The sequence below is a fragment of the Lineus longissimus genome, chromosome 3 (genome assembly GCF_910592395.1).
Source record: "Lineus longissimus chromosome 3, tnLinLong1.2, whole genome shotgun sequence".
Classification (NCBI taxonomy): domain Eukaryota; kingdom Metazoa; phylum Nemertea; class Pilidiophora; order Heteronemertea; family Lineidae; genus Lineus; species Lineus longissimus.
Window position 1 is genome coordinate 8,165,869 of NC_088310.1, and position 17,765 is coordinate 8,183,633.

General features: G+C 40.3%; 1 protein-coding gene across 1 annotated transcript; it reads left to right on the plus strand.

Annotated features, from left to right (window-relative positions):
* Nucleotides 1-186: 186 nt before the first annotated feature.
* On the plus strand, nt 187-17,327 carry LOC135485651 (menin-like). Its single transcript, XM_064767942.1, has 6 exons — nt 187-601; nt 3,874-4,026; nt 4,395-4,579; nt 4,856-4,896; nt 5,438-5,662; nt 5,901-17,327. The coding sequence occupies exons 1-6, from the start codon at nt 187-189 to the stop codon at nt 6,889-6,891; spliced, it is 2,010 nt and encodes a 669-aa protein (XP_064624012.1). The 3' UTR covers nt 6,892-17,327.
* Nucleotides 17,328-17,765: the final 438 nt, after the last annotated feature.

The window sequence follows — 17,765 nt, forward strand, 5'->3', positions numbered from 1 at the left end:
CATCTTTTCTGAAAAACAAACGATTAAAAATACATTTTCATCATTTGCTGCTACTATTTAGTAAAAAACTTTGCTTTTTCATCCTCAAATAGTGGAACAAATAAGTTTATGTGTACTTTACGTTGGTTTTGTGTACAAAAATTCAGGACTATCAATGACGTCACACCAGAAAAGTTCAATTTCAAGATGGCGGGTTTTCGAGATCGCGAGCAACAGTATTTTCCTCTTCAAGACAGCGAAGCTGTCATCCGTTTATTCAAATACCAGCTCGAAAATACCGATGACCCTAACTTGGCACTGCTGTCAATAATCGTAGGATGTATCGAAAATACGTTGACAGTCAATCGCGCCTTCCCACAAGACGTTGACAGCTCGAAAAGTTTGGAACCGATTTTCCCGGTCATAGAAATTGTGACAGTGGAGGCTCTTTACTCAAAATTCGTGAGTCAAATCAAAGGGGCGGTGGATCTTACGCGTTACAAGAGTGGTTACGCAACAAGAGAGCTAGTGAAAAGGGTGTCTGATGTTATCTGGAGCAACTTAACGCGGAGTTATTACAAGGACAAGGCCCATTTACAGTCGCTTTACAGTTATTTGACTGGTGAGTACTGAAAGGCTGAAACCGAACCCAATCACCAGTCATCTTTTTCACACGTGGTACCTTCAATTTCTGAAGCAATATTTGCACATTTATCACAATCTCATTTCTGGAATTGTTGTATTTTATTGTTGTATTATGATTGTAGGTCACTTTTGACCCAATCCCACCAGATGACAATGGCTAGATTTTGCGTGGGCAGCGTTTTCTTGCTGTGTCAATGGTGTAAACATTGACTTGATACTTGGAATAAATGGGTTCGCAGTGCAATTATCATATTCTAATGAGATATTGCGCAGTACGAAATTCTTGTTACCATGGACATGAGATGATGTGCTGGTATAACTTATGTGTATCAGAACTGTTTTAACCACTTTTTAGCTATTGTCATTCAATTATTGGTATCTGGTGTTTGTTTTTATGGTCAGTGTTGATGTATTATCTCATTGTTGAATGGTGTTCATTGATTGAATGGAGTAGAGGGTTCTTCGAAAGTATGATTGCTCTTGACGAGTTGTGTGCCCCACCCCCTTCAACCTGTTCCACCTGGATTCCTGGAATTGTGGAAAGAGCACCTGCATGTGGGGTCTATTTTACTTGGCGGTTTGAGCGTTAGTGGGCTAAATACTAACCTGGTAACCAACAGAGGGGGACGTTAAAACTGGGGGAATCTCTTGGCTCGCAAGTCTAAGCATTTTTTGGGGCATTCGTCAAAGCCGATGGCGTTGGTTAATGATTTTCGAACATCTTTTCAACCTCCTGAGTATCACTTCCTTGTTGAAAATGTTGAATGCGGAGATCAATAAATCGCAGTCTCTACAGCAGGCTCAACAGAACCTGGTCCGATTCATCAATTAATGAATTATGACTGAATTATACTGAACAAATTGATTTGATTTATTCTTTACTGTGACATCTATCAATTTTTCACCATGCTCTATTAAATACTTATGAGTGGAAGACCCATGAGACCATTGAGGGTTACACCTTCAGCAACTCTCATTGATGATGATGATGATGACATGTGGTTTATGCCTTGAAAATGTATTCGAGATGATCATATTGGTCTACAGAAATGTTTATTGGGAGACACTGGCTGTGGATGGGTGATCAGAATTGTTTACTGAGGATTAGATACAGACAGTGGGTAAGAGGTGATCTATTGAAATGTCCAGTGTTGATTGAGATAATCAGACTGGCCCATTGTATTGGAGCTGTGGCATAAGCTGTTTAGTTAGATGCTGAAATGGTTAAAATGAGGATGAAGATAATCAGACTGGCTAATTGCCCAGGTTTTGGTTTGTTGGCCTATTGAAATGGTTTTAAATAGGTGATCTATTGAAATGTTGAGTGTACAATCAGACTGGCCAATTATTACTGGTTATAAAATTGTGGATTACGATAATTAGGCTGGCTAATTGCAGTGGCGTTGGTTTGATGGTCTCTTGAAGTGGCTATTGTGGATTGAGATACACACATTGGCTGAAAGTAGCTGTGATAGGTGAGGTATTGATATTCACTGAGTGTTTGCTCAAAGGTATCTCCGAAGCCTAAAGGGATGTTCCATTGTATATTCATAGCTCCAAATCCAAGGTGTTCTGAAGCAACAATGCACAGTTCAATTTCATTTGGTATATCACAGCCAGAGATTGTTATGTGGGCTTACATGTCCAGGTGGTTAGATTATTGGTTCGGAGTGTGATTAAATTGATTACTCAGCTGTTTGGCCTTGAGCCAATTCATGGAGAATGATGTTGTGTGTCACTGGAAGTCACAGGATTGAGTCATTATTACTGTTTTGGTTACCGATTTTGATAATTGTCCAACTCCAAGCATTCCGGGTACAAAAAGTTCTTTTTCTATACTTGTAAATTGATGGTACTAGATTTTATCTTGTCAAATGTTGTCCCATTGGCATTGTCTTCATCTGGTATTGTTGAGTGGGTGTGCCGTCCCATTGGCGTTGTCTTCATCTGGTATTTTTGAGTGGATGTGCTGTTCCATTGGCGTTGTCTCCATCTAGTGTTGTTGAGTGGATGTGCCGTCCCATTGTCTCCATCTGGTATTGTTGAGTGGATGTGCTGTCCCATTGACATTGTCTCCATCTTGTATTTCTGAGTGGATGTGCCATCCCATTGGCATTGTCTCCATCTGGTATTGTTGAGTGAATGTGCCATCCCATTGGCATTGTCTCCATCTGGTATTGTTGAGTGGGTGTGCTGTCCCATTGGCATTGTCTCCATCTGGTATTGTTGAGTGGGTGTGCTGTCCCATTGGCATTGTCTCCATCTGGTATTGTTGAGTGGATGTGCTGTCCCATTGGCATTGTCACCATCTGGTGTTGTTGAGTGGATGTGCCGTTCCATTGGCATTGTCTCCATCTGGTATTGTTGAGTGGATGTGCTGTCCCATTGGCATTGTCTCCATCTGGTATTTTTGAGTGGATGTGCTGTCCCATTGGCATTGTCTCCATCTGGTATTGTTGAGTGAATGTGCCATCCCATTGGCATTGTCTCCATCTGGTATTGTTGAGTGGATGTGCCGTCCCATTAGCATTGTCTCCATCTGGTATTGTTGAGTGAATGTGCCATCCCATTGGCATTGTCTCCATCTGGTATTGTTGAGTGGATGTGCCATCCCATTGGCATTGTCTCCATCTGGTATTGTTGAGTGGGTGTGCCATCCCATTGGCATTGTCTCCATCTGGTATTGTTGAGTGGATGTGCCGTCCCATTAGCATTGTCTCCATCTGGTATTGTTGAGTGGATGTGCCATCCCATTGGCATTGTCTCCATCTGGTATTTTTGAGTGGATGTGCCATCCCATTAGCATTGTCTCCATCTGGTATTGTTGAGTGAATGTGCCATCCCATTAGCATTGTCTCCATCTGGTATTGTTGAGTGGGTGTGCCATCCCATTAGCATTGTCTCCATCTGGTATTGTTGAGTGGATGTGCCATCCCATTGGCATTGTCTCCATCTGGTATTGTTGAGTGGATGTGCCATCCCATTGGCATTGTCTCCATCTGGTATTTTTGAGTGGATGTGCCATCCCATTAGCATTGTCTCCATCTGGTATTGTTGAGTGGATGTGCCATCCCATTAGCATTGTCTCCATCTGGTATTGTTGAGTGAATGTGCCGTCCCATTGGCATTGTCTCCATCTGGTAGCTTTTAGTGGATGTGCTGTCCCATTGGCATTGTCTCCATCTGGTATTTTTGATTGGATGTGCTGTCCCATTGGCCTTGTCTTCATCTGGTTCATTTTCATTACAGGTAACAAACTTGATTGTTTTGGCGTAGCGTTCGGTGTAGTAGCAGCTTGCCAGGTGCTGGGGTTCAATGACGTTCATTTGGCGTTGTCAGAGGACCATGCGTGGGTTATCTTCGGCAAGAATGGAGAGGATACAGCTGAGGTCACATGGCATGGTGAGTTAGGGAAGACAATTCAGATATAAATTTTATTTCCCATTCCTCAACACTATATCTTATATATTTTAAATTGGACGTCCTGTCCAACATATCAGGGACCGCTTGTGTGTCCACCACAGGTTTCTCAGTATCTGATCCAAACACAGACTGAAGTAGGTTGCACGCACCAAAAATTAATAAAGACTAGTGTTTATCAATTCTTGACGCACTGAATGTTGCCAATTCAGTTCCATGACCAATTATATCCAGAGCATGGCTGCCTGTCCTTATGGACAATTTCCAGACAACAGAAAATTGTTTGGTTGTGACCAAGCAAAAATCTGTTGGGTTTGAAAGTTTCCTAAATAATTTGTAATTTTTTTCAGGGAAAGGTAATGAAGACAAGCGAGGACAGCCTGTCAGCTGTGGAGTTGACGAAAGACGATGGTTATACCTGAATAGCTACCCCGTCAAATGTACCCGCTACATGGAGGTAGCATCAATGGTATCTGGGATCAACCCTTCAATCAATGCCAGTATGGATAGCGTCGAGATGGCGAGTCTTCAGCAGGTAAGTTTCTGACTGTTAAAGCCACAATGGACGTCTTGCCAAATGGATCTATCAACAATCACAATAGGGATAGAGATACAAAACTGACCGGGAATCATACCTGGGACCTCAGAGCCGACAGGTGCTGATGATATTCCATGCTGTCTGAGAGAGTCGCCCAGTCTATCATATGAATGTACCAGGACCGACCTGGAATCAAACCCAGGACCTCACATTTTGGTGATGATGGATTCAGCTCATTACTAACTTACGACTTGCGACTTCTTTTGTTTTCAGGAACTACTGTGGCTACTCTATGACAAGAATCATCTAAAACTGTGAGTAAACTTGAATTGTTTGATTCAAGTTATCTTGGATGAGTCATCTAAGTACATCTCAACCTTCTCTTAACAGTCTTTCAAGATGATGGCTCTACCATTTTGCAAAGTCAGATCATTTGTGGGCAGAATCTAAGGGACATTCAGCATCCCGCACAACTATTATGACATGTGTGAAAAGTCTTGGCAGGGAAACTAATATGGGATACAAAAAAAACTAATAGACTTATAAATTTTGAATTGGGCTGGCAAGAGTTGAAGGAGAGTCCAAAACAGAGATAGTAGAGGCTTTCAGCAAATTAACAATTCACGCAAGTATTATGAATACCTTTGGAGTTTATGTGTGACATTCACATCCTGCACAATAAGTCTTCCATGTTACTTTTGAATCAAGTATCATTTACACATAAAATTCAGTGTCCCTATCGCATATCACGCATTAGGATTGTGCAAGATGTGAAAACGCCATAAATAACAATGATATGGGTACGTAATTTAGATCTTGCCGAAAGTCTCTATTATTTTTTATTCTACCTTTCAGGTATCCAATGGCCCTCGGCAACCTGGGCGACCTCGAAGAGATTATCGCTACACCCGGACGTCCTCCACCGGCCACGTTGTTCAAGGAGGCAGTGGATACAGCCAAGGCAGTCTATAGCAACCGGCACGTGTACCCGTACACGTACTTTGGGAGTTATTTATACAGGAAAGGCCTGTATAGGGATGCATTGAAGTTTTGGGCGGAGGCATCGTCAGTTATTAGTGGGTAGGTAGCACTGGAAAGTTTTGTTATTCTGGTGCTTTCAGGGTTGACTACCCAGGTTTGCTCTGTAGGCACCACCATTTTGGCTCGAAAGTCTATATTCAAAGGCAATCAAATTTTACCACAGATTAAGAAATTTCTTTGCCAAGTCATCTTTTGACGACCAGTTCCTAGTAAGATTTACCCTTTTACAATGTAGCTCAGCTCTAGCCTACTAAAGTTGTATTTTTGTCATTTCTAGTTATAACTACAATCGTGAGGATGAAGAAATCTACAAAGAATTCCTCGAGATTGCAAACGAACTCATACCACATGTTGTCAAACTCATGTCAAACGATGGGGTGCAGTTTAAGCCGTGCTTGGAGCGTGTGCCGTTTCTGCAAGATCCCGAGTGCTACGCCCTTCTCTTGCGGTTCTATGATGGTATATGCGAGTGGGAGGAAGGCAGCTCGACGCCGGTGTTACATATTGGATGGGCGAAGCAGTTTGCGTATTCTCTATCGAAGTTTGATCCGAAGGTGCGGTCGCGTATTGTGATTGAGTGTGAAGGCGGGGTAGAGGAAGACAGTGATAGCGAGACAGAGGAGGACGAACCGGTGCAAAAACTGACCAACGGTAAGAACGGTAAAAAGCACGGTCTCGACCATACTGACGGTAACGGTCTGAATGGCGGCGGGGACGACGATCATATCAATCCTACTATACAGGAGTTAGAATCCAAAGTGGGTACAGAATCTCAGAACGAGGCAAGGAACCCAAACATTGTCGCCCTGGCACAGGCGTGCGGGGAGTCGATTCTCAATCCAGAATACTTGTTAGGTAGTGGCGAGCCTTTCACATCGGTGCCAAAAACAGTGGCAGTCGATATATCTGAGCTTCTGAGTTCAAAAGCCAATGGGAGCCCGTTCCCTGGCATGACAATGGACTCTATGCTGAAAGCTGACAGCCCGGCTGATATGGCACTATGCCGCCATTCCCTTGGACAATCGGATTTCGTCGAAATTGACATCAGCAAGTTGGAAATTCAAAAAGTCGTGTTCAAGAGTCAGAAAATGAAGGGTTTGCGGAAGCTGTTGACGTCGTCGGCCAAGTTCAACTCAAGTGCAATCAAGCTGCAACTTACCGCGCAAAGCCAGGTCAGCGTCAAGCATTCAATCCACAGCAAGCGAAGCTCAGAATCTTACGACTATGCCGGTATACGCAAACGCATGCGCCGCGAGTCCAAAGACTGATGAGAGGGGGCGCACCATTTAGCAGACGGTGTCGTCTGGTGTCGTTTATAAGGCAGCAGGTGTGTTGAGATTTGTGATACCCACGCATGTTATGGAGAGGGAATTTAACCTTGGGGAGGCGGGGAATGGATGCCTTGAGAATTGTTTCCTAGGTATTCGGCGTGATGGGGTTATTCTTGTTGACGTTGGCACTACATGGAGAGGGGCAATGGGGATGCAGGGTCTGTCGCTGTTCCTAATATTGTCAAGTTATTCATACTCTTTTAGTGATATTTAATTCCGATATTTTCAAAATTCAGAAGTTTTTTGTGTAGGGATATTAGTTTTGAATTGAATTAGACAGCACATGAGTTAGCCTTGACACCCCCTTTACCTTGATTGAATTTTTTCCTCTTCTGTGGAAAGTTTTAGTCATTCCAAAGATAGTTTAGTACCCGAAATACTCACCAGATGAAAGGACGAAATGAGTGAATCACTCATGCCTGCCAATTTGGAACAATGTGTTATCCACTTTGTCTGTAGTTCAGATGAAAAAGGAAGAAAGGTGATGGTTCAAGAAAAGTTCAAAAATGGTGGGCATGACTCATTATGTGCTGTCATCTAGTGATTTGATCAGGTACCAGGCTATTCCAAACATTACATAGCTGTCTACTTGTACTCGCTCATCTTTTGTTGACGGCGTTGGCCATGCATTTGTTTTCTACAGGTACATACTTATTGACAATTCTGATCTCAGACTTGGTGAAAAAAGCGGGAAGGTGTTTAAACTGAATGACGTTGCTTTCAGTGTCGTGCTTGCAAAATCATATCGCCTTTAGTTTGCTTCGTGGGCCCTTGTACCTGAGTGTCTATACCAGGGTGAGTAAAAGATCCCACATCGGCGGACACTAGCCAAGAGTGAAGTCCATACCTATAGGGTTACGTCGCCGGTAATGAGATTACCCCATAAAACAAAGGGTATTTTCATTTGTGTAATCATGTTTGTTAGATATTATTAGGGCTAGTTTAGTTGGTCCCAACTTTTTATATCCAGATACATGTATAGTATCATAGCTTTTTGAAGAACTTTTCAAATGGCTACTTTTCAAAGCTGGGGGCTGCTACAACAGACGTGACCAGTGTAATGACATTTAGTTCTGATCAGTAGGATTACATGTAGTTTTGACCAGTGTGGTTACATGTAGTCCCGACCAGTAGGATTACACGTAGTCTGCCCAGTAGGATTACATGTAGTCCTGACCAGTCTGATTACATATAGTCCGGACCAGTAGGATTACACGTAGTCTGACCAGTGAGATTACATGTAGTCCGGCCCAGTAGGATTACATGTAGTCTGTCCAGTAGGATTACACATAGTCTGCCCAGTAGGATTACATGTAGTCCTGTCCAGTCTGATTACATATAGTCCGGACTAGGAGGATTACATGTAGTCTGCCCAGTGGGATTACATGTAGTTCTATTTCAAGGACGGTAGCCAGCTTTTTTGTGTTCAGTCTTTATCGGAATGAAAATTCATCATTACCATTGTGTATTTGTTTGCTGTCGAATTGTTTGATGTATGTTTCATAAGGACAATCTTTTAAAGTGTCCTCGTGCTTGGTCCAGATATTCTAAAAAGTGAAGGGAAATTTCTCTTTGTGTTTACTTAATTCACTTTTAGGCGGTTTATGATTATAATTTTTCATTTTGATTTCTGAATTTTTGCCATATTGCATTTTACCTTGAAATTCTAACATGTCTAATGCTGACCATTATTTGAGCTAATTTATCGAAATTGTGTTTTAATTTCTATCACTGATGATCCTTTTAAAAGGGAAGTTCTTAAAGAACAATTTGTACATTTCTTAACACATGAATTTCGCTCTTTCTCAGTACCAGTGTTCAGTTACGTTATTACGCATAGTTTTAGCCCGCTTAAGATATCTTTGGCAACGTTTGAGAGGATGCCAGTGTGGTGTTCAGTCGGTAAATCATCCTACCAGCAATACTCCTTTGAGGCTTTTGAATCAAAAAACTGTCGGCAGAGGTCAGAACAAAATGTCCAGATTTTGCATCCATTTACGCTTGAGCATTGATAAGTAAACTTATAAGTAACCAGGGCATACTTTCATACGCTTACGTAACCAGGTAAAAAAATTGGAAATTTTTCTTTCAAACTTCTGCCAACCGGTGCTGTTTCAAAGTCCTCATAGGAGTAATGTGTTAGATAATCGTTACGTTTCTTATTTGATGTGCTTTTACGTTTTATCAGATTTCTGCAGTGAAAATTGTGCTTTTGTACGGATGATGCAACATGTCCTAATCAAAATCACCGAATGTAACCGTTAGAAAAATGTCATATGTCGAAAACAATAGACAAATCATGTTCAAATTATAAAACGTTTAACAATTAATTGTAGTATATAGCCTTTAATGGGGTACGCCATTTGTAATTACTGGTCACAGCTGTCTGGGAAAATAGAAATGCAGTTATACACAATGTCGTAGTGCAGTTATTATGCAAATGAATTTGCTGAAACTTGGTATTTATAGAATTTATATATCTCTGTCCACACCAAAGCAATGCTGAAATTTATGTCCATTAAGTATATATAGCAATTGGAAAATTTCAAATTCAATAACAAATTTTAAATCTTTAATGAATGGCATAGACCTTTAACAGAACATAAGTTACCCGGTATTATACATGATGGAGAAGTATTCTGTTGACGTGTTCATTTGGGTTCTGCTTTTAAGAAAATAGCAAAGGTTAACCCACTGGTAACGTGTTTCGATCAATAACGGCACGCTTGGTAACGGTAAAAAAACAGTTACTTTTAGAACACAATCAATGCATATTGTGTATTGTTGACAGCATACATGCTTTTGTCGACATAACAACAAGCTCCATCGATGCTCTGTTACCATGTTAATCAAAACTCTGACATATTGCAGCCGTCTGGGAGGGAATGGGTGACATAATATTGGCTATGTTGATTGAAAGCGGTGTTTTCTTCGTCAGATATTGGAGATTGGATGAAATAATCAAGGTGTAATTCCACTTTCCGTTTCTTTATGTTTATCCTGCCTGATTCTTAGTCTTTTATACCACCTCGTACTTAACCAACATCAGACTGATGCAGTAGCAGATGCAGAAATTTGTCAAACAGGGGCCCTAACCAGAGTACCAAATATGAGATTTGGAAATGAGGGATAATAAAACTTAAAAGAGGTTCAACCCTAGGAGCTCCCGACCATGACAACAGCTCACACACTACCCCAACATCAGTAAATCTCATGATTTGTTAAATTTCCACTTCGTTAGCGTCCGCTATCACTTAGCGGCTATTTGACACCCAGGTCTGCTAGCGTTGACTTGCATCACAAGATCTCTTTATACCCGGCAACAAGTGTACGTTCCTTGTTTATTGATTTCTTCACCATGACGCGTTGCGCTATCAGACCGCTCGGTATTCGTTATTTTCTGGATGACTAATCCTTAGAAGCCTCGTTATTGTCTGGTCACGATAGCTTGGGGTTGAAAAAAAGCTCCCATTTTCAGTAAAATGACTTTTTTCGAAAAAAGGTGTATGGTATAGCTTTTCTTTAACCATGATGTGTCATAGCAGCATGAAATCAGTTTCTATCGTGTGGGAGGCTGTCGATACAATAGCACGGTTAAATTAAATTAAAAATTAAGGACGGCACTTGTTAGTCCCAAGGGTGTCCTTAATAGAGAGGTTCTACTGTAGTTTGTTTCAAGAGCCCCCAAATGATGTGGCTATTAAACATTTACCGTGGACTTAAGTTCCACTGCAGCAGGTAGAACCCCAGATCATTACAGAGTTGTTGGCACTCGTGAGCCTGGTGCGTCTAGATCACAGATACATTATTTCTCTCCGACTGATTCTTCGCTGACTTCCTGCATCTGTCTGTGAATTAGAAATCTAATTGTGAGTACTCTATATTGATTTTTACGCATCTCCTACGTAAATATAGATGGAAATTGGTGTGTTTTGATTGCTCACAATCTGTGTGCAAATGAATCGCTGTGTCAGCAGGTTGATTGTTTTTAACCCTTTGCACTTCGGGGACATTTTCAAGTGTGTTTCAGATGTGATGGTATCCAAGTCACTCTAGCTGAAGGGATTTCAGACAGATGCGCGGGTGCACCATTTTGAACCAATGTTAATATATCAAATGATGAACAATCAAAATCTTGTGAAAAAAAATTTAAAAAGTAGTATTTTTTTAGAAAGAATTGAGAAACTTAGACATGCTCGAATTGTTCCAGACATCATTATCTATGATTCAGTGGTTTAGTACATTTGGCTGGTTTCTATCTATTTGTCATGACCGACAGTGATTCAGGAAGCTTCCACGTGAATCATCAGATTTTCCACGAAAAACCCAAACAGTGTCAGACTTTCCTGGTTGTGTTAAAGGAAAATGCCTTTGGTTGAAAATTTGAATTTGTAATTGAATTGGAAAATTCCGATTGCGTAATACTTACTGAATAAAAAGTTTTAATTTGCCATTGTGTAGACAGATACATACCAAGTTTGAGCAAATTAGCATGCAAGATAACTGCCCTACAGCATTGTGTACAACTGCATTTCTATTTTCCTGGATCAAAATTGAATATAAATGGTGTGTCCCTTTGATGATTTCTATGAATGGTACATGTACTTCAACATCCTGGTGAAACCAGCATTGTTCTAAAATTACATGTCATTATTAGATATATAGAATTCAAATGTGGCTCTTCCTTTCCGGCTAGATATGGATTATTAAGTGCGATGATAAAGGTTATCTCATTTAGACTCGCGGTACATTTTCAAAACAGCTTAACACTTACGCTGCTGCAGCCATTTTTCGGCCAGCGCCTTTGGGTGTCCCGTGGATCGCATCCCCCCCCAATGGACATGCACTGTCATACCCCCTCTGTAATCACCCTACAAGTGACATTGCCACCCGGATCTCAGACCATGTCACATCTATTTATTCCACCAGTTGCCATGGAAACCGTCTAAACTGACAAACACCTCAATAAAAAATATCTTGTGGGCCCCTTGCACCAAAGCACTTCTCATCTAGTCTGTATTACTTCTATTTTATCAAATTTGTTATGTATGGTTTCATCTTTTTTTCTGACTTGTCAAGACATGTTGCTTCTCTGTGTTAAAACATCACATTGACTACTCAGTTGTTTCAAGAAAAATACAAAATGCTATAAGTCTAAACTTCGCAATCTTTGAAATGGTTTTGGTTTAAAGTCTCCTAAAATATTTTGAAATGTGCATTTTTAGATAAAATCTTATTTATAATGCGTCGAACATCAAAACATCAAACTGGGACGAGAGAAAGGATGAATTTTTGCCACCTTTGTTGTTCCAGTTGTACCTAATGGATTATTGCACCTTGTTTGGAGCATTTGGCGCCTATTCCTGACCTTTAAAGGTCAAACGAGTCAAATCGTTTTTGAACAAGTGCGTTTGTAAGTTCTCCCCAGTTGTAATACATAGATGACAAAGGTCTAACCACAGATCGATTCCGAGTGCTTTTGATAATGTGCTTTTGCAAATGTGTTCAGCTGCAAATAGATTGTTTTGAAAATTGCTTCATGCGCAAAGGTACAAGATTGCTTTCCGTTCAAAATATGTGATCGAAAATTAACCTACTTACACATTTGGGGGAAATTTTACACATTGCAAAGCCTGTTTACACTTTGTTTGGGCTATTTTACACTTTAACAGTGCTGCAGCAAATTATTTGCATCTTGGCCACAGTAGACCGATCTACCTTTAATTACGTCAAATTATTTGTATCTAAGCTACAGTAGGCCATTCTAGCTTTAACTGTCTCCAAGATATGCGGTGCTCCCGCCCATGTGCTTTAGTACATTCCTGATTCGATGTATAAAATGTAAATAACGTTAATTATTCACTTTCTTGGCTGCGTTGGGATAAATTTCGACTGTATCTGTGTTATGTTTGTCATGTTTAGACTTGTTTCATTCAAAATGGATCAAATAGTCTTCAAATTACATTCTGACTAGGGTTATGAGAAAAAGGCAATTTTTGGTCAGTTTTTTTGCAACACCCTATAATCGTCAATTTTTGAAGAGTGTATGATCAGGTTTGCCTGAAACAGACCGACTTATGTGCTGTTATGTATAGCGTAATATTGGTGCAAAAGTTGTTACATCATTATTTATAACTGAGATACGCCTCGCCTTGCTTCAACAGGGTCCGGGCGAATAGCCTACATAAGTCTTCTTAGCCCTAATCCCAGACTCATGATATAAAATGTCCTCAAGGCTATTTTTACTGGACTATCAATAGGTGTTTTGCTCACTGCATCAAAAGATAGACTCGTCTAGGGCATTTCTGACTCGACAGAAAAATATGAGTGTGGGCTTCGATGCGTACTGGCCTGGATATCTGATTTGAGGTCTCATCTCATAGGACTGGACTTTCTAGTTTGTAATGTTTGTCAGTTCTTAGATAACAGGATAACTCCCCTGTGTTTTCTCTGTTCCCCACTGTCTTGAAAATATGAAAAGTAAGGTAAAGTGATACAATTATAGCTCGGGTACAAGTTTAGCCTCTGCAGTGTAGAAAACAGCTGGTCAGATAGGCTTTGTGATTGTACTGGGGCTATTATTCATGAAAAGCCTAGGGGGAAGGGGAGTTCTTAGGCGTGTAACTGATTTCTTCAGTTATGAAAAGTGTCCGATCCTAAACATCAGGGAAGAAGGGTGGGGAGGGGGGGGGGGGCAAGGATGAAACAGTACCTGTTGAATAAATGCCAAGTGTATCTCATTATTGTAGAAATGTATAACCGTAAATCATGTGGTCAGTTCCTGTGTGTTGTCCTCTGCTGTGTACTAGACATTTTCTCGAATCCGGCCATCTTGTTTCAAATGTTACATATCATGTGGAAATCAATGTCAAAATACTGTAGTCTTCATATTGTATCATAAATTACATGAAGTGTATTTCTTCTATTGTGACGGGTGTTTAAACAATGTTACACAAGTTATCACGGTGCCCTGTGTATGCATGTATCCGTAAACATTAACAACTTACTTTCAAACTTATAAAATTGAAACTGCGTACAATTTGTTTGTGTACCTGCCACCAGGTGGCAGCTGGTACAGGTTGAGGCCGTCATTTCATGGAACTACCATTGTTATAATTGATCACTGCCATATATGCAAGAACTGGAGGGGCGTTGTCTTCTCGCAAATTATCATTATCATATTTATCGAAAACGTATTACTTCAAGTATGTCGTTTTTTGAATTTATCCATATGGTGTGCTTATTATCAAACTATGCTCTGTCCCAAGTCATCTTTGGAGGAGGGCAGTCATACTGGTGTTGTTGATCCTTGCATGTATGAAGATGCCCTAGGCCGTGCACCAATTCCTAGAAGCGATCAAGTCCATTTCGATTCCCTAAATCCAGGTACATGTATTACTTCAAAGGGAAAGTCAATTGGCCTTGTTCAGAGTGCAGAGGTTCTTGGGATTAATCACAATCGGTGTAATTTCAGTGTTGGGGAAAAAATTTCGATCATCTTTTCCCGACACCACTGCCATAATACAGTTGTGGCTGGATTATGTGAATTATGGTCTTCGTCTGTTAGTGTTAATGTTTTATCAAATGTTGTCTCTTATGAAATTGTCTGTACAGAATTCATGACCATTTTTCGTTTTGAAGGTGGTTTCTTATGGGATCAAAACAGCTGTTTTAAATCTGATGTTTTAAAATTTAAGTAATGAATTAATGATACACTTTTCATTTTGGATGCAATTCAGATGTCGAGATGACATAATATTTTGAGTATATGTATATGCCTCTAGCTGACGTTTTAGTTGGCAAGTCTGATGAAATCCATAGCCAAAATTTGGAATTTGCACTAATGAAACAGTTTCTCACATTTTATTCCTAATGACAAATTTTTCAACCTGACAAAAGTTTTATGAGCAGTGTAATTTCCCACACTGGTAAATGAGGTGGTTGCACAAGCACATTGAATGGAATGATTTCGTTGTAAATGATAAGGAATGATTGCTCTTCCCCGAATAGTGTTTCTATGAAATTTACTGTGTTGGCTGTTTCATTTTTGTTCATGTTGAGATGGTTTGTGCTTTGATGCATGCTGCTAATCCAAATTCTTAGAAAATCACAGATGACCATGTTAGAGGATGGTCATGTATGGTTTCTTTCTTCTCTTGAACTGTAAAAGCTTTGACAGGAAGTGCTGCACTTTGATATTAATCTCGCTTTTCACTGTATATATTCGTATAATATAATGCCCTCATCTAAACTGTTACACTATGCGCAGTAGCATTTGAGCATTTGAGTCTTGACACAGCACCACTGGTCTGCCTAGTAAAAACACAGCTTGACTCGTCGTGTGTTAGTATTGAAGTAGAATGCAATGGGCTACAGTTTAGTGCTAATTGTGTTAGTGACAACTTCTGTGGGCCATCGTCCTTTGAAACATGTCAAATATAACACATTGTAATCACAAAGAGTTGTAAAAATATTCTTCTGCTTCCTGCTTCTAGCACTGTATTTTCTGTTTCCTGCTTCTAGCACCATTATTTTCTGCTTCCTGCTTCTAGCACCATATATTCCTCTATATAGCTCTTAACTTAATACAGAATTAGCCCGGTGAAACAACTGTAACCTCGTCTGATGAATGTCTTAACTGTGTTTGCATATACCAGGAAGTGTTGTTGGGGATTTGTTCAGGTTTTTGTGTCGTCTGCCCACCGAGTGTTGGACTGTTAATGGCAGTTAACCAATCCGTCGCACAATATTGAAAAAAGAGTGAAATCAAATGAAAACGACAATTGGGCAATGGGGTTGAAATGTCGGTACCGTTTGGTCTTTGAGCTTTGTATCCAGCATAGACAAGGACAGATATTTGTGAAAGTATTGTCAGGATGTCTTCGTAGACAAAAAGGGAATCGCCTTCTCGTATCTGGGTCCCTTATGACAGGAATTTGTAAACTGGGTTATACGCATCGGTGACGGTCCCCGCTCCGACGATCTGCTTGATAGATGTATGCATTTGACCATGTCTTTACTCGGGGTGGGACAGGTTCCACTACAAATGCTGTGATGCCCTAATCATAAGGAGTTTTGGGGGGGAAACATGGTGCGGGGCTTAAGAATTGTGTTTTGTGTGCTTACTTGACCGAGGAAGTTGAAATGTACAAGGGTTGTGGGTTTGTTAAAAAAAAGCTGCTGGGTCGTATATGAGTTTTGCTCAAAGGAGTAATCTCTATTTTGAATTTCCGGTCTTTGGTGGGGAACATTTTTGTTGTCAAAAGTGATAAAACGTAAAACTGATGTGCTAAAAAACTTCTAAAAAGCTCAAACATTTCATGTAGGTGCTGGCATGGAGAGGGAGGGTCTAGTTCTATGAAGTGATGGCACTCGTGTGATGTAGAATTTTAAATTCTCAAACATTTAAAAAGCTGGTGTATGCATTGCAGTCTTTTAACTTATTGTTCAAACCGTGCGTAAGGTTCCTAAACATACATGACAAATCTTTGTGTGCATTTTATAAAATGTCGAGTTTTTATTCCTTTCTGGCCAGTGTATGTATATAAACCTGTAGACTGTACAGCTAGAATTCTCTGTGTTGTATATTTGGTCCTTATTTCATGTTGAGTACATACATGTATCGAATTTTGCATCTGTATCCATCAAATTTGCACTACAAGGGGCCAAGTTGATGTATTTTCAAGAGTGGTGTAGTTACAAGAAAAGAACCGTTTATTTCAGTACGGTTGTACACTGTAGCGGGCAGCGGTGCTTTTGCGTGGCATTCAAACGTTTACAAAAGCAATCCCGCTCTATATTGGAAATGGCAAACTGCCAGCTTGCAACACAAGATTTGCCAAACCATTTGGTAGAAAGAGGAGTTGCATCAACCTGAAATTTTCAATGTCGTATAGTGCCGTGTGAAAAGGTTGAAGCTAAAATGATATAAAAGGTGGTTTACCTGTTGTACAATTTGTAATGTTGAAAAAATCTCACTATTCAATCTGAGTGGTTGGCAAAACTCATTGTATCATTCCTTACAGTCCAAATTACAACTGTCATCCCGTAAATCGCGTCATTGATGCACTCCCCAGCGCGTAGGTCGCATGTAGGTCGCATGTAGATCACGCATAATTTTCGCAAAACATAGAGAAATAAGCATGTCACTGGTGCGTCATTGGCGCACAACTCGGGGCGTCACTGACGCAAGGACAGATGTCAATTGTGATTTGGACTGTAGGTACATATCATTTGTCTGTGTATCGCTAGGCTATTCGATGGAAAACAAAAATGTAGAATATATAGGTTGAATTATGCCATTCTTCTAACGGTTTGATCTGTGGTCCATGTACAGACCCTGTACAAATAAAAATACTATTTTGAGGAGCGTACATCTGTGGTTATCTTATTTTCTCCCTTTTACTCTGTTGAGAAACAGAATTATCTTTGTCCCCTACAGAATATTTAGAATTATCTCACTTCAGAGCTATAGCTGCAGCCACTTCAAGCACATTTTGTACTTCCAGAGGTATTTCCTCTGTATCTTATTCGACACGTACATGTAACGAAGTCCCAGAGTGGAGTCCAAGAACTCCGCGAATTGAAGTTGAAATCCAGAGTCGACATGCATGAAACAGTGTTTTATGATCTAGTCAAAGGCCAGGTTGTACCTTGATTTAGATTATGCCTTGAAGACTACATTATGCTTTGATTGGTCCCCTCCCATGGTGACAGACCTTTGATAGCTTTTGAGACCAGAATGTGACTTCAAGCTTAAAGACCAGTATGCACCTTGATTCAAATTTGGAACTGCTAGGATGATTGTAACT